Source organism: Heloderma suspectum, chromosome 2, assembly GCF_057233095.1.
Source record: "Heloderma suspectum isolate Gila_16-S chromosome 2, 16-S_ref, whole genome shotgun sequence".
Lineage (NCBI taxonomy): Eukaryota > Metazoa > Chordata > Lepidosauria > Squamata > Helodermatidae > Heloderma > Heloderma suspectum.
In genome coordinates this window covers 165891656-165912933 of record NC_139459.1, presented here as the reverse complement: position 1 = coordinate 165912933, position 21278 = coordinate 165891656, and the positions used below count along the sequence as shown (strand labels likewise).

Below are 21278 nucleotides of genomic sequence, written 5' to 3'. Positions count from 1 at the left end.
CCTGTTTCCACAAGGGCCCATGAGATGCCTCCAGGAAGCCCAGGAGCCTTTTGGCCTTTTATAGCTTCCTTGGCTCTACTTGTTAACCATGCTGGCATCCTCTCAGACTTAGAATTATAGAATCATAGATCATAGAATCATAGGGTTGGAAGGGGCCTACAATACCATCGAATTCAACCCCTTGCTCAGTGCAGGAAGTCTGATTCCCAGGTGGTCTCTCCCATCCAAGTACTAACCAGGGCTGACCCTGCTTAGCTTCCGAGATCAGATGAGATCAGGCGCATGCAGCCCTATCTGTAGTGTACATTCCAGCTAAGCTTCTATTATTATACTTTTCAATCATCTTCAAGAATCCTGAAGAAATTTTGGCCCTCTTCACTCTCCATTTTAATTTTTTTCCACTAACCCAATCACTGTTATTTCCTCTTTTGAAATTAAATATGGACAGTCTGGGCATCTTACTTAGCAACTTAAATTCAGTGTCCATGACCACATGACACTGTTTTACAGTGTAATTGGTAAGGATGGGCAAATCCCCCAACGTTCGGTCTGGGGGCGTCCACTGAAGAGCAATTTGGGCCGTTCGGGGCCCCGCGGATTTCTTCGCAGCCCTGCCGAATCTGCTGGAGTTGGTGGAGTGGCTTTCCAGCTTTCAAAAAGATACAAATCACGGGAAAATTAAAATGGTATTTTACGCCATTTGCAGCCATAAAAATGGCATAAAATACGCCACTTACTTTTACATAAATTGCAGCTGTTTATGGCTGTATTTATGTAAAAGTAAGTGCTGTACAGCCACAAATGGCATACAATATGCCATTTGCAGCTGTAATTTTCCTGCGATAAGCTAATGGCAGCCGCCATTAGCTTATCATGTTTTTTAGAAAGCTGGAGAGCTACCCCATAGGAACTCTTGTGGACATGGAGGCAAGTGTGGCTGGTCCGCTGCGGACTCCGGAGATCAGATTCTTTGTCTTCGGCCTCATCTGAGTCCATGGCAGATTTCTCCAGCACCCCTAGCCACTGGTGCCAGTGCTCACCACAACTAACGAACCCTCCACTACATTATCTGTAAGCCTGTCTATGTGGTAAACGAAACCCATCTCTCTTTCTGTTCTTAATTATTGGTTCTCCCACTACCCAGAGCCCCCCCCAATCCACAAAGATATATCCTCTACATGAGGATATACCATTTCCTCTCCCAAAAAGTTTCCCTTCCTGAGAATGATGTCCTCCCACCCCAAGGATCCTAATTCTCATCAGTTTTTTTATTTTTTTAGTGCCATCAGTGTAGAGTGAAAAGTGACCCTGCAGCTCTCGCCAAGGAGTGCAGCCCGGAATCAGGATAGATTCAGTAAACAGAGAGCTGCTGAGCAGAGCAAGCCCTGGTGTGTGTGTTTTAAAGCATAACACTGGAGCATATCTACCCTATAAATTAGGTTTAGATCTAGGCAAAGTATCATGGCTTCTACCCAAGAATCATCTGAACTGTAATTTTTCGGGTGTGCTGGTAATCCTTTGTTAGAGATCTCTAGACCCTGCCAGAGAAGAACTACAGTCAGCTGATTTCCTTGATTGGCAGCTATGATAGTTAAACAGGCTTGAAAATGTTTAAAGGGGTTCCAGATGGCACAGTCCTAGTGCTACCAATCAGAAGGCAACATGCAGGTATTCTGTCCTTTCTTACTTAATGGATTTCCCGAGGTAAGAAAAAGATGGAAGAAGTAGTGGGAAAACACAGGAGGGTTACAAGTGGACGCTGATGTCTTCTGGACCCCCTGTAACATTCCATGAATGAGACAGGGTGATGGCATGATAAAGCACGCTAAATATCTAGTGCAGAATAGCGTTATTCAAGAAGCACCCTTCTTTCAACCCAACTTCAAATGCTGGGGGAGAAAATAAAATAATCTATTCCCAGCTCCAGTTGCAAGGGACACATCTCATAACAGTAAAGATCTGACAGGGAAATAGATTCTGAGGAGGTTTTCCACTCCACACACCCCTTGGTCCCAGATAAAGCTACCGATGGAGCCAGAAGAAAGCTTTACCTAGAGATCCAGGTGTGTAGATGGCTTTATCTGTCTGGATGAAGATATATCCTCTCTGGAAGGAGACCAGAACCACCTTCTCCAGTGTGAATTGAAGACAGCTGGCCTTGACAGCAACATACTGGTTTTCCTTGGAATCCTGCTTTAGATCTTTTGCAGAAAGCTGTATGGGAAGATCAGGAACTAGAGAATTAATTTCTCCTGACCTAGCAAGGCAAGTAGTGCCATACAGAAATTGCATAGAGGGTGCTGCAGGAGAAAAATGTAAATTCCACAACTTGGAGAGTACCCTCCCTCCCCACACTTCCCCAGTTAGAGGGACAATGAAGGAGGTATTTTTGCCCATTAAGAACATAGGAACATAAGAAGAGCCATGCTGGTTCAGACCAAGGGTCCATCTAGTCCAGCATTCTATTCACAACTTCACACAGCTGTCTGCAGAAAACCCAGAAGCAGGATGTGAGCATAAATAGCATCCTCCTGCCCATCTTCCCCAGCAACTGGTGTACATAGGCATACTGCCTCTGATACTGGAGGTAGCATATAGCCATCGAAAGCCCTATCCTCCATGAATTTGTTCAATCCCCTTTTAAAGTCACCCAAATTGATGGCCATCACTGTATCTTGTGGTAGTGAATTCTATAGTTTTAACTATCTGCTGGGTGAAGAAGTCCTTCCTTTTTTCTGACATGAATTTTCCACCAATCAGTTTCATGGGATAACCCCAGGTTCTAGTATTATGAGAGGGAGAAAAATGTCTCCCTATCTACTTTCTCCATACCATGCATCATTTTGTACACCCCTATCGTATCTCCCCTCACTTGCCTCTTCTCTAAGCTCAACATAGGGGAGTTACTCCAGCCCTTGGATCATTTTAGTTGCTCTTTTCTGCATTTTTCAACTCTGCAATATCCTTTTTAGGTGCGGTGACCAGAACGGTACACAGTGCTCCAGGTGTGGTCATACTATAGATTTCTATAAGGGGAATATGATGATGGCAGTTTTCGATTCCTTTCCTAATTATGTCTAACATGGAATTTGCGTGTTTTCACAGCAGCCACACACTGGATCAATGTTTTCACCGAGCTGTCCACCACAACACCAAATTCTCTTTCTTGGGTAGTCACCACTAGCTCAGATATACATGAAATTAGATTCTTTGCCCAACATGCATCACTTTACACTTGCTTACATTAAACCACAGTTGCCATTTTTATGCCCATTCTCCCAGTTTAGAGAAATCCTTTCTGAGCTCTTTGCAATACCGTTTTGTTTTAACCACTCTAAATAATTTGGTGTCATCCTCAAACATGGCCACCTCACTGCTCACTCCTAATTCCAGATCATTTATGAACACGTTGAAAAGCTTTGGTCCCAATGCAGGTCCCTGTGGGACCCCACTGTTTATATCCTCCATTGGGAGAATTTACCATTTATTTCTGCTCTCTACTTTCTGTTCTTTAAGCAGAGACTGATCCATAAGAGCACCTCTCCTCTTATTCCATGACTGCTAAGTTTGCTCAGAAGTCTTTCGTGAAGGACTTGGTCAAAAGCCTTTTGGAAGTCCAAGTAAACAATGTCTTCTGCATCACCCCGTCCACATATTTAGCGGTGGGGGCGGGGGAGGCCTGTATGTGACTCCAGGCCTTTATTGTTACTCAGCTCTCTAGAGCAGCCTTCCCCAACCTGATACTCTCCAGATGTGTTGGATGACAAGTCTTATCATCCCCAGCCAGCATGGCCATTGGACACTATGAGAATTGTTATCCAACACATCTAGAGGGCACCAGGTTGTGGGACGCTGCTCTAGACTGACCTACAGCGTGCAGGATTCATTGACTGGGAGCAGCTGTAGATTATATACACAATTTAAACACCAGGGAAGTAATGGAAACACAGTCACTGGGTGGAGTGTAATCTCTTTAGGTCTCACTCAGGGACAACTTGATTTGCCATTGTGCAGCAGAAACCAGCTATGATTCACACTGATTAGCTGGTATCTGCAACATCATAAGTCCGTCTCTGCCCCTCCAAGCATTTTTCAACTTAAAAAAGGGCATCTGGATTTTTAAGGCATTGGATGCACTTTTAAATGTATTAACATACAAATGGTGCTTTTAAACAATTTAAAAATTGTTAAAAAAAATTAAAAAGGCAAGCAGCCTATCTGAAGTGTGGCTAGTCTAAACAGTAAATCAGCATTTGATTCACAGAGAAGGATACCTGTCACCTGCGGTATGAAGGTGGAGAGAATCTGGGCTTATTATATAGGAAGCAAAAAAACATACCAACTTCTGTTTTTAGGTATGTCTGTAAGCACCCATAATTATGCAGACTTCTATGTGTTCCTCCATGGGCCACACTCCTTCCAGTTTGGCTTCAAGGAGGGGGAGGAGATGACAAACAGAATAAAAAACAAGCAATGACTCAGATAGGAGGTCAAGTACCTGCAGTCTGAGGTTCTGTAGGGAAAGCCTAGAAATGCACCCTTTCCAATAGAAGATGACGGAAAAAGACTGAGAATTACTCTGTTTTCAGTTCCATGACATTCATATCTTCAGTATCTACTGATATAGGTCAGGAGAACGCAATAGATTCAGATGTGGGTATGTGTCAGGGTTGCCTCTGAGCATATAGAGTGCCAGAGCAGTTCAGACTCTGAGGAAGAGCTGCAACACGTGGGGGAGGAACTTTCCCAGGCTTCAGAGGCACAGCTGGACGGTGAGAGGCCCTCCCTTCACACATCCCTGTGAGTGATAGCGAACATGGGGAAGTGAGGGAAGGACAACCTGAACTCTTAGACGCAAAGTGCAGACGAAGGCACAAGCGGGAAGTTGCAGGGGCTGAACTAGGGAAGGGCGGATTCCCTAACTTTCGTCCCGGCCAGGAATCCGCCTGCGGGGGGAGGCGAACCATCCCTCTCCCCGGAATCCTCAGGAGCCGGCTCTGCTCTGCGGCGATTCTGCGGAGCCAGCCACCAGCTCCATATTTTTGGTGAAACGGCCACCATTGCCATGCCGCTGGCTGAGGGATGACTCTGGCTGCAAATGGTGTAGTGGATGCCATTTGCAGCCATAAAGCTCTTAGATTAACCTAAATGCAGCCGTAAATGGCTGCAATTATGTTAAACTAAGGGCTTTATGGCCACAAATGGCGTCCACTACACCATTTGCGTCTGTGTTTTTTCCCGCGATAGGCTAGCCTATAGGCTCCTTGGAATCAGAGGTGGAGGTAAGAGATCCTTTCCGCCACAGACTCTGGAGGCCGGATTCTTTTGAATCTGGCCTCATTGGGGTCCATGGCAGAATTCTCCGCCATTCCTAGGCTGAACTTAGGCACTCTGCCCGATTGGCTCGGCATCAACAGCTGCACCTAGAGGTGTCACGGGAGAGGGGGGGAGTTTCCCCTCCCACCCCTTAAGTTAAGAGGGTTTGCAACTTTCCTAGCTCTCCTTTGAACTCCTTGAAGGCTTTTCCTTTGTAGTCTGTGAATCTCTAGAAATTTGCATCTGTATGCCTCATTAGGGTAAATGGAATTAAATGCTTGGAAATGCAGCCTCTTGTCTGAGTGTTGATTTGGCTATTGGAGTTCTCAGCAGGGCAAAGGGGGAATCCTGACAGGTGTAGACTCGCCTCCCTAATTCTGGACAAAGATGTCACCATCAGTGAATTGGATCATTCATATGTATTGTGGCTGTGATCTGGTTGCTCACAATTATTTTGCCAGGACTACCCTGGCTCTTGTCCTATTGTCAGGGTCAGCAAGGCCTTGAATGCCAAATCTCCTGCCTACCAGTGAATGCCCTCTATATCAAGCCATTGTAGGCTTCTGAGTTAAAGGGAAAGGGACATTACAGCTGCCATGTGTCCAAGAGCTTCTCCACATGGGGTTTTTATCCTGCTATTGAGATTAGTTACTTGCAGAAGTTTGCAGGTTCTTCACATGTTGTCAGCAACCTCCAGGGCGTCTCCCACACTAAATGACCTGTATCCCATTTTTAGAAAGATTGGAGATAATGAGCTATCAAATTACAGCAAGTTGAGCTTCCTCATGATAAGATGAAATCCCACAATAAGAGCTAGACCGCAGCGCCATCTAGCAGCTGTATAATGAAATATATAGAACAACATAGATAAGGGGGGAAGGAGAGGAAGGGAAGCGCACGTAAAGGGAGCCTGTTGTGAACTTGCATTTGCCGAAAGACCCAGTACAGTTGCAGGATTTGAGTTGCTCCCACTGTCATTCCTATGACATTACAAGGGATCCAGGAGCACATCTCTAGGATGATGTGGTACAGACACTGCAGTGCCCAAATTGCTGCAACTGAGAATCGTGGCTGTTGCCCACTGACATCCTCTTCCAGCAAAACTAGGAGGCTTGTTTGCACAGGTCTTCAAAGTATATTCATTAACCACTAAAATGAGTCTGCTCTGGAACCTCTAGCAATCTGGTTCTTACAATGCATTATGTGCTGGTCTGATTATACACGATAATTCTGCTACACTTTTTTGACATTTCCCATAACTTGGCTTGACTACACAGTCAATTTGCTATTTCCTTTTACACACAGGTTTTTACGCTCAACATCCCCAAATATCAGTGCAGTCCTATGTGTGCCCTACCGTGTTCAATGGAATGACTCCCAGGTCAGTGAATATAGCATTGCAGCTTGATTTATGCAGATACAGGATGGCACCATCTATAACTATCACCACACACCCACCTTTATGGAAGGGGATGCCAGCATGCCATTTCCTGGGTTCAGGGAAGCTCTGGTCATGTACAAGATCTTCTTCTTCTGTGGGAAATCATGGACAGAGACTGTGACTTCTGTTGCAACATTGAGTCCATGAGCCTCCACTACAACCTGCTCTTCCGTCTCTACCCGCAGGACACCAGGGGTGACGAGGGTGTAGCTACAAAAGAGAAATATTGAATTTGTTTGTTGCATTTAAATGGCAGACCACATCTCCATGCTGCATCTCCTGACTCTCTTGCTTTGGAAAACTCAATAAATAAATGGTTTAAGGCCACTCTTTAGTCACTCCTCACATTCAATCCAGTCATAGGATAAATCAATAGAATAAATCAAGTGGAAAGTGGTTGTGTATGACAGGGGTGGGCAACTGTAGGAGGTCTGGGGGCCATTTTCACACACACACACACACCCTGCAGTGGGCTGTAGTCTGCAGGGCAGCATGCCCAGAACATCTTTAGAAAAAATGGCAGTTTGCCACTGAAATTTGGCAGCAAACCACTCTGTAAAAGAGTTCTTTGTTGCAAGGGCTGCGGGATGCTGGCAGCTCTTAATCATCTGAAGTGCCGCACTCTCCATCTTCCTGCCTTAAGCGGCAGATTGAGAAGACTGGGGAAAGGAAAACCCACCGCCTTCCACCACTGCCCAAAAAAGAGCCATGTGTCTGCCTGTCCCTCTGAGTTCCAATCACAGCCACATTGCTCTGCCTGTGTTAGCTGCAACAAAACCTTCCCTTTCTCCTTTGCCATAATTGTCGTGCCATAACTCGTTGCCTCCCTCAGGGCTTTCCTCAGCCTTTTACCCCTACTGGCTGCCACGCTGGTCTATTCTCCCACTCTCCTTCTAATTGGTGTGGTAGGGGAAGAAGGGGGGAGCGCAGCTTACTGGTGGCAAAGGAGGGTGTTAGAGCAGCAAGTAGAGCGACTGTTGTAGTTTTGCTGCAGACAGCTGACATGCAGCAGGTAAAAAGTTGTGCATTTGTTCTGAGCTTCTTTGGGGAAAGGAGCTGCCTTGAGTGCTGTTTCTTGGTGGAAAGTCAGAGTACCAATCAAATCATTCAATAAAGGACATTAGTTCATCAGCAACCTGCACTGTAACTCTCCTATTGTAGCTTTAATTAACAGAATCTTAGCAGCTGATAAGGAACTGTGACCTTGTCCTGGCTCTGCCTCTGTGCCTTTTACAAAAAAAAACTATGTTGAAAAAGAGAATGTAGACATTAAGTTATTTAGAAGCAGCCATGACTCATAATCACTCAGGCACCCTTCCTTTTCCTCCATTTCTCTTCCCTACTCACTCAAAGGATTGAGTCCCTCAGAACTATGTTGCGATGAAGGCTTAATAATTTCTGTCAATGCTATGCATTCCTGCTTCCCCTCACCCCGAACTCTACCTCTTCCCCTCAATTTAAATTATGTTTAATTTCAAAGCTGAAAGAATTACACAGGGTCTAAGCATGCTCGGTTTCCCCTCCCACACGCAAAACCAGACTCTGCTACCTTGCAGACACAGTTCCTAAAAAGAAAATCCTCAGAACTCCTGAGGACACTGCCGGCTGGACAGGCAGATTTGTTTGTTTCAAAAATATTTTTGAACGAAGTAGCTGGGAATCCTTCCACTCATATACTATCGAAAATAGAGCTGTTATGGCTCTCATGTTGAAATATTTCTGCCAAGGTGGCTCTCTCCTAAAATTAGTGAAGATCACTGTTGCAGGGGCATCGTTATGGAAGACCACCTGGGCCTGGGCTCTGAATCTTTTTGAGCTGTGCCCCGGATCTTTTGAGCTGGCCTAATCGCCATTTTTTTTACATTTTCCCATTGACTTGCATTGGAAAACAGAAATGCCCGTAACGTTTTTATTTTGTACGATAAATACATGAAATTTGGAGACCTGGTAGCCCCCATAGAACTGATTGAACCTGCCCAATGTCAGGCAGTTAGGTCTAGTGGCTTTTGTGCTAGTCACAGGTACAATTTGCTATTTTCAAGAAAATCTGTCAAAGCAAAGAGCTATTTTTTGTTGTTGTTCCTCCACATAAGTGCATAGAGTTTGGGGACCTGGCAGCCCCTATATAGATGACTGAATCTGCCAAATTTCAGACAGTTAGGCCCAGTAGCTTTTGTGCAAGTCATGCGTAAAGTTTCCTTTTCTCACAGACTAAAACAATGTAAAAACTGCCAAGCCACACAGAGGATTAGAGAACCTAATCAGAAGGTATTTAAGGTGACCATTACAAGGTTACTATCCCTAATCTCTGGTGTAGGGGTTTTTTTTGAGGTGCAAAACCCCTCTCTCCCCCTACTTTTCCGCTCTTACATGCCCACTGCTGAGACCTTGCCTGCAATGACATTTTGAAGTGGGAGAAGGAAGGGAAGAAAGAGCTCCATGTGAAATACTGGTGTTTCACACTGCATCTGATTTTACTGCCCCAAACTGGACCCTTTGGATTCTGCAGAAGTTTAGTAGCTTCAGTACAGCAAAGGGTCCAATCAATCTCCACAAACTTCTTTCTCTCCCTTCACTTTAATTCCTCCTAAATAGCTGTAGGACTCAAATAATCCCAAAGGGAGGGTTAGGACTATGTGGCGTCATGATCGAGAAACTGCTGGGGCTTTTAAATATGTTCTACAGTTTTAAAAAGCTAGAAAAAGCCCTCAGCCACCTCATAAAGTTCATTTAAGTACGTGCAATCCTTATAAACCCTCCACAGCCTCCTAAATTCCTCTTAAGTACTACCTCTCTGAAAGGAGCCACTTGGCTTAGGGAATTCTCCCTACCCCCCACCCCCACGCACATTTCCAATCACCATTCTTCTTTTCTTCTTCCTTCCCCTATCCTGTTCTCTTCTCTTCTTTATTCCACCCAGGGCATATCTTGGGGAATTCTTAAAGAGAATTCTCTTTGGCAGGCAAGAGAAGTTCTGAACTGTATTTGACTTTATACAGACAGACAAGAGGGTTGTTTTCTCTCCTCCTCCTCACTCAAGTCTTTGAGAAGAGTGGGTTCACATGGCTGCAGAGAAACAAATCTGGGGCTGTCTTGTTTGTCAGTCACCATTATCCAGCAACAGGAAGGGCTGCAGCTCAGTGGCTTGTGCTTGGCAGGCAGAAGGTCCCAGGTTCAATCCCCAGCATCTCCAGTAGGCCTAGGAGAGAATCCTGCCCAAAACCCTGGAGAGCCGCTGCTGCCAGTCAGTGTCAACAATTCTGGGCTAGATGGACCCAGGGTCTGACTCAGTATACGGCAGTTTCGTATGTTCTTATGAACAGAAAGCTTTAATAAAAATACGAATTTTTGGTTTGTTTTTTAAGTGGAGGGGAGATAAATGCTGCTCATTTATACAAGCCTACGTATGCCTACTCAGAAGCCTCATTATGTTTAATGAGGCTTACCCTCAGGAAAGTGTGCATAGGATTCCAACACAAGTTACTTTTGCAGGGAGGTTTGCACCTTGATGTTCTGCATGTTTTTGTTGTTGTTGTTCAGTCGTTCAGTCCTGTCCGACTCTTCGTGACCCCATGGACCATAGCACGCCAGGCCTTCCTGTCCTGCGCTCTCTCCCGGAGCGTGCTCAAGTTCATATTCATTGCATCCGTGATGCTGTCTAGCCATCTCATCCTCTGCCGTCCCCTTCTCCTTTTGCCTTCAGTCTTTCCCAGCATCAGGGTCTTTTCCAGGGAGTTTTCTCTTCGCATTAGGTGACCAAAATATTGGAGCTTCAGCTTCATTATCTGTCCTTCCAATGAGCAGTCAGGGTTGATTTCCTTTAGGATGGACTGATTTGACCTCCTTGCAGTCCAGGGGACTCGTAAGAGTCTTCTCCAGCACCACAGTTCGAAAGCATCAATTCTTCGGCACTCAGCCTTCCTTATAGTCCAGCTCTCACAGCCATATATTACTACTGGGAAAACCATAGCTTTGATTAGACGGACCTTTGTCGGCAAGGTGATGTCTCCGCTTCTTACTATGCTGTCTAGGTTTGCCATAGCTTTCCTCCCAAGGAGCAAGCGTCTTTGAATTTCATGGCTGCAGTCACCGTCTGCAGTGATCTTGGAGCCCAAGAAAGTAAAATCTGTCACTGCTTCCATTTCTTCCCCTTCTATATGCCAGGAAGTGATAGGGCCAGATGACATGATCTTAGTTTTTTTAATGCTGAGTTTCAAACCCGCTTTTGCACTCTCCTCTTTCATCCTCAACAAGAGGCTCTTTAGATCCTCTTCGCTTTCTGCCATTAGGGTGGTATCGTCTGCATATTGGAGGTTGTTGATAATTCTCCCAGCAATCTTAATTCCGACCTGTGATTCATCCAACCCGGCGTTTCTCATGATGTACTCTGCATATAAGTTAAATAAGCAGGGTGACAATATGCAGCCTTGTCGTACTCCTTTCCCAATTTTGAACCACTCGGTTGTTCCATGTCCGGTTCTTACTGTTGCTTCTTGACCCTCGTACAGGTTTCTCAGGAGACAGGTAAGGTGGTCTGGTACTCCCATCACTTTAAGAATTTGCCACAGTTTGTTGTGATCCACACAATCAAAGGCTTTAGCATAGTCAATGAAGCAGAAATAGACGTTTTTCTGGAATTCTCGTGCTTTCTCCATGATGCAGCAAATGTTGGCAATTTGATCTCTAGTTCCTCTGCCTCTTCTAAACCCAGCTTGTACTTCCGGTAGTTCTCGGTTCGCATACTGCTGAAGCCTAGCTTGTAGGATTTTGAGCATCACCTTGCTGGCATGTGAAATGAGTGCAATTGTGCGGTAGTTTGAACACTCTTTGGCATTGCCCTTCTTTGGAATTGGAATGTAAACTGACCTTTTCCAGTCTTGTGGCCACTGTTGAGTGTTCCAGATTTGTTGGCATATTGAATGCAGCACTTTAACAGCATCATCTTTTAGGATTTTAAATAGCTCTGCTGGAATACTGTCATCTCCGCTAGCTTTGTTGTTACTAATGCTTCCTAAGGCCCACTTGACTTCACTCTCTAGGATGTCCGGCTCAAGTTCAGTGAGCGCACTATCATGGCTATCAGGGACATTCAGATCTTTCCTGTATAGTTCTTCTGTGTATTCTTTCCACCTCTTCTTAATCTCATCTGCTTCTGTTATGTCCCTGCCTTCTTTGTCCTTTATCATGCCCGTCTTTGCACAAAACGTTCCCTTGAGATCTCCAATTTTCTTGAAGAGATCTCTAGTCTTTCCCATTCTGTTGTTTACTCAGAAATAATTCCTGAGTTGTGGGCATGGTACTGCAGACTTAATACAGTGTCTACCCAATTCTGTCTAATGAATTGACTACCCTTTCAGCTCAGTCCTATGCATGTTTTGTCATTTGTGGGTTTGGGGTTTGTTTGTTTTTGCATGAACTCTGGCTTCAGTGGTGAGGGAAAGGCACTTAGTGCATACTCAGAGTTTCTCCATAACCTAGCCCTAGTTTTGAAAACAGACTCATTGGCTGAATCCTGGTGAAGTTGTGGCACAAATGAAGTTATGGGGAGGAAGATACAATGAGAGCATAACAAGGAGGAGGTAGAGCGGAGTTGTACGAAACAAGACATCTGCTTTTATGAAGAGTTTCTGGAGGATGGTAGGATGAGGAGGGATGGTTGCATGGAGGGGAATATAATTGGTAGGGGGAGAATGTAAGTGCTCAGTGGTGAAAGAAAAACATTCTACACATGCTCAGAGGCACTCGCTATTTAAAAACATAAGAACAGCTGTGCTGCATCAGACCAAGGTCCATCTAGTCCAGCATTCTGTTCACACAGTGGCCAGCCAGATGCCCATTGGAAACCCACAAGCAGGACATGAGTGCAATAGCACCTTCCCACCCATGCTCCCCTGCTACTAAGATTAGTGAAATGTAAATAAATTCTAATTCTAAATTAGAATGCATGTATATCCTTCAGAAACTTTGCAGGTTTCTTGCCTGGGGGAAACCTCTAATGACCTGTGCATTTTCATACAAATTTATCCAAAAACTAATGGGGAAGGGGTGAATGGAAAGGAAAGCAAATCACTCCCTCCCCCAAACTGGAGAACTCCCCTTCCACATGAACTGCTGCACCTATCCTTCTGAAACTTTGCTGATTTCTTACTTAAGGGCAACTGTAGACTGTCTGTAATTTTCAGAACAATGGCCCACAAGGAACATAGGGAGAGAAGTATATCTTCTTTTGGAGACCTCAAAATGTCAAGGCCACCCTTGCACAAAAACCCTTGTGGCTGGCATTCTGAAATTTGGCAGACATGATCTCCTCTGATGGGGCAATGAATCCTGAAATTTTTATCCAATTCTTCCAAAAAATTAAAATGTTATTGGCAGTTGCCTTTAAAAGAAAATCAAAATATAAACCCTGCACCTATTTTTCTGACATTGGGCAGGTGTAATCCCCTTCTAGGGGGCTGCTATGCCTGAAATGATCATCCAGTCCTGATCAAGAGAAAAAGTTACAGGTGTTTTTTTTTTTAATTTCCAATGATAGTCAACAGGAAGCATAAAGACTCATTTTTCCAAACCTTGACTCAGGTTTGGAGCTGAGCTGAAATGGTCCAACTACAAATTGGCCCAAGCAGAAGCAGGATGTTTTCCAAAATGCTGAATCGGGGTCTGAGTTGAAGTGGGGTGGGGGGTCAGTGCACACTTCTTAACATATGTATGTAATCTATACACACACGCAAGCACAGCACATACACACACCACACATACACACACACATATATATGTATTAGAGGTGTGCTTAGACTCGGATATATATATATATATATATATATATGCAAATGTGTATTATGGGCCTGTGCCCTGGATCTTTTAAGAACCTAGCAATGCCCCTGCACTGTTGTAAAAGGACAAGCTAAATTTGGCCCTTTTGGTGCTCCATAGTGCTAAAAGTGCAATTTGGGAGGGCAAAAAGGGGGGTTCTTTTTTATTTATTTTTTGCTGCCCCTAGTGTGGCTGGGTCAGCAGGGACCACACCAGGGCAGGGGCATGCAGTTCATGAGCTGCTTGTTATGCACCTTTTGTGTATGTTTTAAAGGTATACCTCCAAAGTCACAGAATTTGAAAATCCCTCCAACCAACACTCATACATCTTGAAGCATTTTACCACCTGCAGTAGTGTCTTTGTAGCCTATGCTATCCAGTGTAAATGCCCTAGATTCATGTGGGAAAAACAGCAAGACCCCTAAAAAGATGGAAAGGTGAACACCAGAGTAACATTAAGAACAACAGGCCAGGTCCTCCACTAGCAAGTTATTTCACAGAACAGCATTATCTTAGAGATCTGAAATTTTGGGCACTGGACAAGCCTAGCAGCAGAGATGACAAACGTCTGTTAAAAAGAGAAATGGAGTGGATTTTGAGACTAAAAATCCTGTTTCCATGTGGTTTAAATGAAGATCTAGAATGTTTACCAGTTTTATGACTTATGGGTGATTTACCCTAGCTATGCAGCACAGTCCAGTTATGAGACCTTGGGGGTATCCACACGAGGCTTTTACTCCGGCTCTACTCTGCCCCCAAGTCGATCATGTCAGATGATGCACATAGTTAGCGTGGTGTTTCTTGCCCTAAATTGGGGTTTTTTTCATACTCATGTTGGGATTTTTTTTTCCATCATAGCAGCTTCGATGCAATTTGGCAATCTGTGTGATCCCAGCTGGCTTCGCTGCAAGAAGCAGCGCTGATTGGCAGAAGGGAAAGTCGCATGGGGAGAGCCAGAGGGCTAAAGGTCCACTTGTAAGTAACTCATTGCCCTCAATAGCACTTTGCCTACAGGAGCAGAGGGGTTGGGAGAATTCCTTTGCCAGCCCTTTTTCTTAAAACTGCTCAATTGCTGCCTCTCCTTTTAAATATTAATTCATGCTAACTTGGAAGTAGGGATGGGCGAACTGAGCCTTACTTCACCCGGACTTAGGGCCCTGCCACAGCAGTGTCTGTTATTACTATCATTATTAGTACTGCCGCAGCTGCTGTCTCCCTCTGCTAGTGTTCAGCAGGGCTGCTGCTGCCACCACCACCTCTGCTTCCCCTGCCCAAACTCTTGTTTTTCTACAGGAAAGCCTCCTCCTCCCCCCCCCCCAACCAGTAAAATCACACACACAACAGGGGAAACTGGCTAGTATTTCTGGATGAAGGTTAATGCACTGTATTAAAGGGGTGAAACATCACCATTGCGGGGTTGTGAATGAATGAACCGGGGATGTGATTGTGAATGACTTAATCAGAGGCTTTTTGTTGCTTATTCGCTCAGTCGCTTCCGACTCTCCGTGACTTCATGGACCAGCCCACGCCAGAGCTTCCTGTTGGCCATCGCCACCCCCAGCTCCCCCAGGGTCGAGTCCGTCATCACCAGAATATCATCGATCCATCTTGCCCTCAGTCGACCCCTCTTCCTTTTGCCTTCTACTTTCCCTAGCATCAGCATCTTCTCCAGGGTATCCTGTCTTCTCATTATGTGGCCAAAGTACTTCAGTACTACTTTAATACTTCAAAGTATTATGTGGCCTTTAATATCATTCCCTCAAGTGAGCAGTCTGGCTTTATTTCCTGGAATATGGACTGGTTTGATCTTCTTGCAGTCCAAGGCACTCTCAGAATTTTCTTCCAGCATCACAGTTCAAAAGCATCTATCTTCCTTTGCTCAGCCTTCCTTATGGTCCAGCTCTCGCAGCCATAGGTTACTACGGGGAATACCATTGCTTTAACTATGCGGACCTTTGTTGTCAGTGTGATGTCTCTGCTCTTAACTGTTTTATCAAGATTTGTCATTGCTCTCCTCCCAAGAAGTAAACGTCTTCTAATTTCCTGGCTGCAGTCAGCACCTGCAGTTCTAAATCTTTCTAGATCTAAATTTCTAGATCTTTGCGTCTAGAAAGACAAAGTCTGTCACTGCCTCCACGTTTTCTCCCTCTATTTGCCAGTTATCAATCAAGCTAGTTGCCATAATCTTGGTTTTTTTGAGGTTTAACTGCAACCCAGCTTTTGCACTTTCTTCTTTTACCTTCATCAGAAGGTTCCTCAGCCCCTCCTCGCTTTCAGCCATCAAAGTGGTATCATGTGCATATCTGAGATGGTTAATGTTTCTTCCAGCAATTTTAACTCCAGCCTTGGCTTCATCAAGCCCAGCACTTCGCATGATATGTTCTGTGTACAGGTTGAATAGGTAGGGTGAGAGTATATAACCCTGCCGTACTCCTTTCCCAATCTTAAACCAGTCCGTTGTTCTGTGGTCTGTTCTTCCCGTTCCTACTTGGTCGTTATACAGATTCCTCAGGAGGCAGACAAGATAACTTGGTATCCCCATACCACCAAGAACTTGCTACAATTTGTTATGATCCACACAGTCAAAGGCTTTAGAATAGTCAATAAAACAGAAATAGATGTTTTTCTGAAACTCCCTGGCTTTCTCCATTATCCAGCGGATTTTGGCAATTTGGTCTCTAGTTCCTCTGCCTTTTCTAAACCCAGCTTGTACATCTGGCAATTCTCATTCCATGAATTGCTGGAGTCTACCTTGCAAGATCTTGAGCATTACTTTACTGGCATGTGAAATAAGTGCCACTGTTCGATAGTTTGAACATTCTTTGGTGCTTCCCTTTTTTGGTATGGGGATATAAGTTGATTTTTTCCAATCTGTTGTTTTCCAAATTTGCTGGCATATGGCATGCATCACCTTGACAGCATCATCTTGCAAGATTTTAAACAGTTCAGCTGGGATACTGTCGTCTCCTGCTGCCTTGTTATTAGCAATACTTCTTAAGGCCTATTCAACCTCACTCTTCAGAATGTCTGGCTCTAACTCACTGACCACACCATCAAATCTATCCCTGATATTATTAGCCTTCCTATACAGATCTTCCGTATATTCTTGCCACCTTTTCTCGATCTCTTCTGCTTCTGTTAGGTACTTGCCATCTTTGTTTTTGATCACACCCATTTTTGCCTGGAATTTACCTCCGATGTTTCTAATTTTCTGGAAGAGGTCTCTTGTCCTTCCTATTCTATTATCTTCTTCCACTTCCGTGCATTGCTTGTTTAAAAATAATTCCTTATCTCTTCTGGCTAACCTCTGGAATTTCCATTTAATTGGGCATATCTCCCCCATCACTGTTGCCTTTTGCTTTCCTTCTTTCTTGGGCTGCTTCCAGTGTCTCAGCAGACAGCCATCTTGCCTTCTTGGTTTTCTTTTTCTTGGGGACGTTTTTTGTTGCCGCCTCCTGAACAATGTTGCGAACTTCTGTCCATAGTTCTTCCGGGACCCTATCTACTAAATCTAGTCCCTTAAATCTATTCTTCACCTCCACTGCATATTCATGAGGAATATTCGTGAGCTCATATCTAACTAATCTGTGGGACTTCCCTATTCTCTTTAGTCTGATTCTAAATTGTGCAATAAGAAGCTCGTGATCTGAACTACAGTCAGCTCCAGGTCTTGTTTTTACCGACTGTATAGATGTCTACCACCTTTGGCTACAAAAGATGTAGTCAATCTGATTTCAGTGTGTCGACCATCTGGTGAAGTCCATATATAAAGTTGTCAATCAGAGGCTAGTATTTATGAATTATTTATGAATTAAAAAGGCTAACTAATGTGGTCTGGTGAGGGGGAGAAAAAAGTGGGAAAAGAAGCCTGCATCCAAAAGCACCCTGGGCATGTGTACTCAGAAGTAAGTTTTGCTCCCCCCAATAAGAAGTAAGTCTCCGAGAGTCTTCCCTGAGCACGGGAGTGTAGACAGGGGCGGGGAACAACTCTCTCAGTCGCTGAGCAGCACCTACGGGGTTGATGATGTTCTTCATGATGAAATCGGCTTTGGCCTGTGAGCGGCACATGAAGCAAGAAAAGCCAGATTTTAGGTAGTGCATGCCCCGCTTTTCTTGCTTTGTGTGCCATTGATGGACCAAAGCCCATTCAGGAAAAAACAGAGAAAAGCTGAAAACGCTTCTCTATGCATTTCTGTGAAGATTAGCTCTTTGACTTAATCATATTATCATGGAAACACCTGATAGACCCCAGAAAAGAAAAAGAGAAAAAAATTGGCCAAGAGTATAAGACAGAATTTGAAAAATATTTTTTCCAGGCCCCAGGAGATTAATACAGGAGACAACCTTTTTGCTGTGAAAGAATCTGCAGACATCTTTCTCTAGTAAGAATGTATATGTTATTTCTTAGCATTATGGCAGGTTTTACATGGTTTTTTAACAATATTAAATAGACCCTTGAGGCAATGTTTTAGTAATCAGTTTTGAAAAAGCGCTTTACTGTTATGTGTTGCCTCATTTGTAATTTTTATCACTTTTTTTATTTACAGCCCCCTGAAGAAGACCTCAAAACAAGGGATAGGCCAAAACGTGTCGGGCTTCTTGTTATTCAGTTATTTCTGCATCCTGAGAACCTGTTTCTCTTCTTTGTGACCTTATGATTAGGCAGCCGCCTTGGGCAGCTGATTTTAGATGTCATGAAAGAGTAGCAAATTGCTAGTTATTTAAGTAGTGGTGGTGGTGGTGATTGCCAGGGAGGGGTGGGTGGGGGGAGAAGCACTTGGTATTTTGTGCCTCAGGTACCAAAATAACTTGACCAGCCTTGGGTACTATTTTCCTTGGCTTGGAGGGAGGGGCCGCTATATGCCATTCTGCCTCAGCCCACAAAATGCCCTTGGCCTGCCCTGCTTATGTGATTGCTGTGAGGTATATCAGGATAAAGTATGTGAAGTCTTTTGATTCATTTTTATGATTGTATAGTGTTTTATATTATCATTTTAGTAAAAAGCAGCAGCAATAACAACAACCAACACCTCATGTTCTTCCTCCATTTACTATCATTAATCACCTTCACATTATTTCTGCCCTATTTCTCCTTGGAATTTGCACTACATCCTCCAGCCACAGATTTTATCCCCTCAGAGCCTGTGAGTGTCTCTATACGAGGCATTTATCATGCACTCGTGATTGTTCCGTCACAGAGGTTCGCGGGTGCTTTTCAAGACATGGTCAACCTTGGATGCCTCTCCTGCCATTTTCAAGCAGGAATCTGCCATTTCATAAAACCCTGAAAATGCTGTAATAAATCGAAATCATGCGATAAAACAGCGCCATCCGCTGATGGTATAAATAAAACATATGGGAAGGAAACCAGCAAAAAGGGCGGGGGTGCGCGTGTATTGTGCCAAGTGTTAAACCTGCGAAGACTCTGGAACAGCAGCCCCCAACCTTTTTGGGACCAGGGACCGGTCTTGTGGAAGACAATTTTTCCACGGACTGGGGCGCAGTAGGGGTGTGGGAACCCCCCTTACCTTGGGTCCACAGTGGGGGGAAGCGATCCGTCCCTCCCCCCCTGGAATCCTCGCCAGCCCTGGCCAGCTGCGCTCCGCGGTGAGTCTGCGGAGCTGCCAGCCGGCTCTGGCCGCTGGCAGACTTCCGGCCTCTGGGATGCAAATGGCGTCCGCATAGCGGACGCCATTTGCGTCCCAATGGCCAGAAGTCCGCCAACGGCCGCAGCCGGCCAGGGCCAGCGAGGATTCGGGGGGGGGAGGGACGGATTGCCTCCCCCGCCCCGCGGACCCAAGGTAAGGGGGGTTCCCACACCCCTACTGCAGCCCGGTTCCTAACATGCCACGGACTGGTACCGGTCTGCGGCTCGGGGGTTGGGGACCCCTGCTCTAGAAGACAAAGCCCCAGTAATGCTATGGGATTTCTGCTAATGTGGAGAAGCCCCGTATCTCACTCTCAAAGGCATGTTTTCGTTCTGCCCAAATGGGCCAGACCAACAGCCAGCAGCACGGGGCTTTTCTTTGTTTCAGTGAAATCAGGAGAATTCAAGTATCTGCACTAGAGAATTCTTCCACTGGTTTAACATCCCCGTTCCCAGAAAGCCCTGGGAACTATGGTTGTGAGAGAGGCGAGAGTGGGGTTAAGGATCGCTAACACAGAATTTCAGCACCTTCACCAAAGACAACTGCAAAGATGCCTCAGGAAAAGCCATGGCAGTTAGACTGATATGAAACTATTGTAAATTTGTAGTGAACGTACATATAACCTCAGTACCTTTAATCCAAGGGTGAACTGAGACCAAAACAGGAAAACAGACTATCACAAAAGGTAAGGTGATCAGGCCTTCTCTGTCCCCTCCTATAATTCGAGCACTGACAGTTACCAGTTTTAGTATTTAGAAGTTTAGTTCCTATTCATGTTAAAGGCAATAAAAAGATTTTAGGCTTGGATTCGGTTCCAGTTCACTCTTTAAAAAAACCCTCTAAACCAGTGTTTAGGATTCATAAATTTCTCTTTTTCATGGATGTACTCTTGATTTACACCTATAGATTTACACCACTTGCAAGAATGCTGATGCCATTAAATCATCAGCCTCCAGTATGAGCAAATGGGGCCTAGACCTCCTCACTTACCTTTCTTTACTGAAATCTGGGGAAATTTGTGATATTTGAAAAAGTCCCAAACTACCCCTAGAAGTCCTAAATGTAATAGATTTCCTCAACATATAACTTCACAGAAGAGAAATGCTGGGTGGGCTGCTGAAATGTAATTTGTACTTACAGCTGGCTGTGCGAAGAAGCTGGGAAACAAGCCACAAGGGCAGCCACCAGATACAGAGCAGTCCCCTCCATGGTGATCCGGAGGGCCAGGAGAGGCAAGTACAATCCCAGTATTTATCCTGCCAGCCTGCTTCTAAGCCAAGCCCTTTTGCAATAGCTCAAAGTTTAATCAGTAAATGGGGAGGAGTTTGAGCAACCTGGGAATTTCAAAAGACTTGAACAAGGCTGTCAGAAATCACAATGATGTCCTTTTTAAAGCAGCAGCTAAACAGTATTTTTGTGCAATCTGTTCCTGAGAATTGTGCTAGGAGGTGGTGATAGAATCGAATAGGCACCATCTTAAAGTATTGGCAGCCATCTGAGGCAGCCTCCTACAGTGGAAAGTCTCAGAGGAAGATAGTCCTATCAACTGCCTTGTTGGCACCAACAGTAACGGTCTGTTTCATATCAGGTACAGCCAGAGGAGCCCCCCCCCTCGAGTAGCCGCCACTCCTGCAGCTGGTTAGAACCAGTTCCAGCTAGATCACTTCCTGCCCAGCTTGCAAGGACAGGTCAGCCATAGAGACATGTCAACTATGCATGCTTAATGTAGTTCATGAATATTATGTGGCCCACCCCGCATAGCTAATGGGGTCATTATACTGAATGTATATAAGCTGTACCAAAAACATCTAGGGTGTGGTTCTCCTTTGTGGCGTCAGCCGCAAGAATCCACCCGAACAGCGCTGTTTGTCTCCTGCCAAATAAAACTGCGTTGGACTGAATCTCAGAGGTCTGTGTGTCTCTAAGGGGATATTGGCATACCCCTCCTAGAGGGAACGAACTTAAGCATAATTTGTGCAACAAATGGCAACTCCACCGGGACTTTTCCTCTAGTTGACCCCTGTGGCCAAACGACCTCCGACGGCAAGGAATGAAGTGTG

General features: G+C 44.8%; 1 protein-coding gene across 1 annotated transcript in view; it reads right to left on the bottom strand.

Annotated features, from left to right (window-relative positions):
* The window catches only part of LOC146353124 (A.superbus venom factor 1-like), a 139396-nt gene extending 118560 nt beyond the window's left edge, over window positions 1-20836 (bottom strand). The window contains exons 1-3 of the mRNA XM_084835752.1: window positions 20357-20836; window positions 6775-6967; window positions 2052-2214 (exon numbers count right to left, since the gene is read on the bottom strand). Coding sequence (XP_084691878.1) covers window positions 2052-2214; window positions 6775-6967; window positions 20357-20427 — 427 coding nt within the window. The 5' untranslated portion in view covers window positions 20428-20836. The remainder of the gene's footprint in view (window positions 1-2051; window positions 2215-6774; window positions 6968-20356) is intronic.
* Between the last annotated feature and the right edge of the window lie 442 nt (window positions 20837-21278).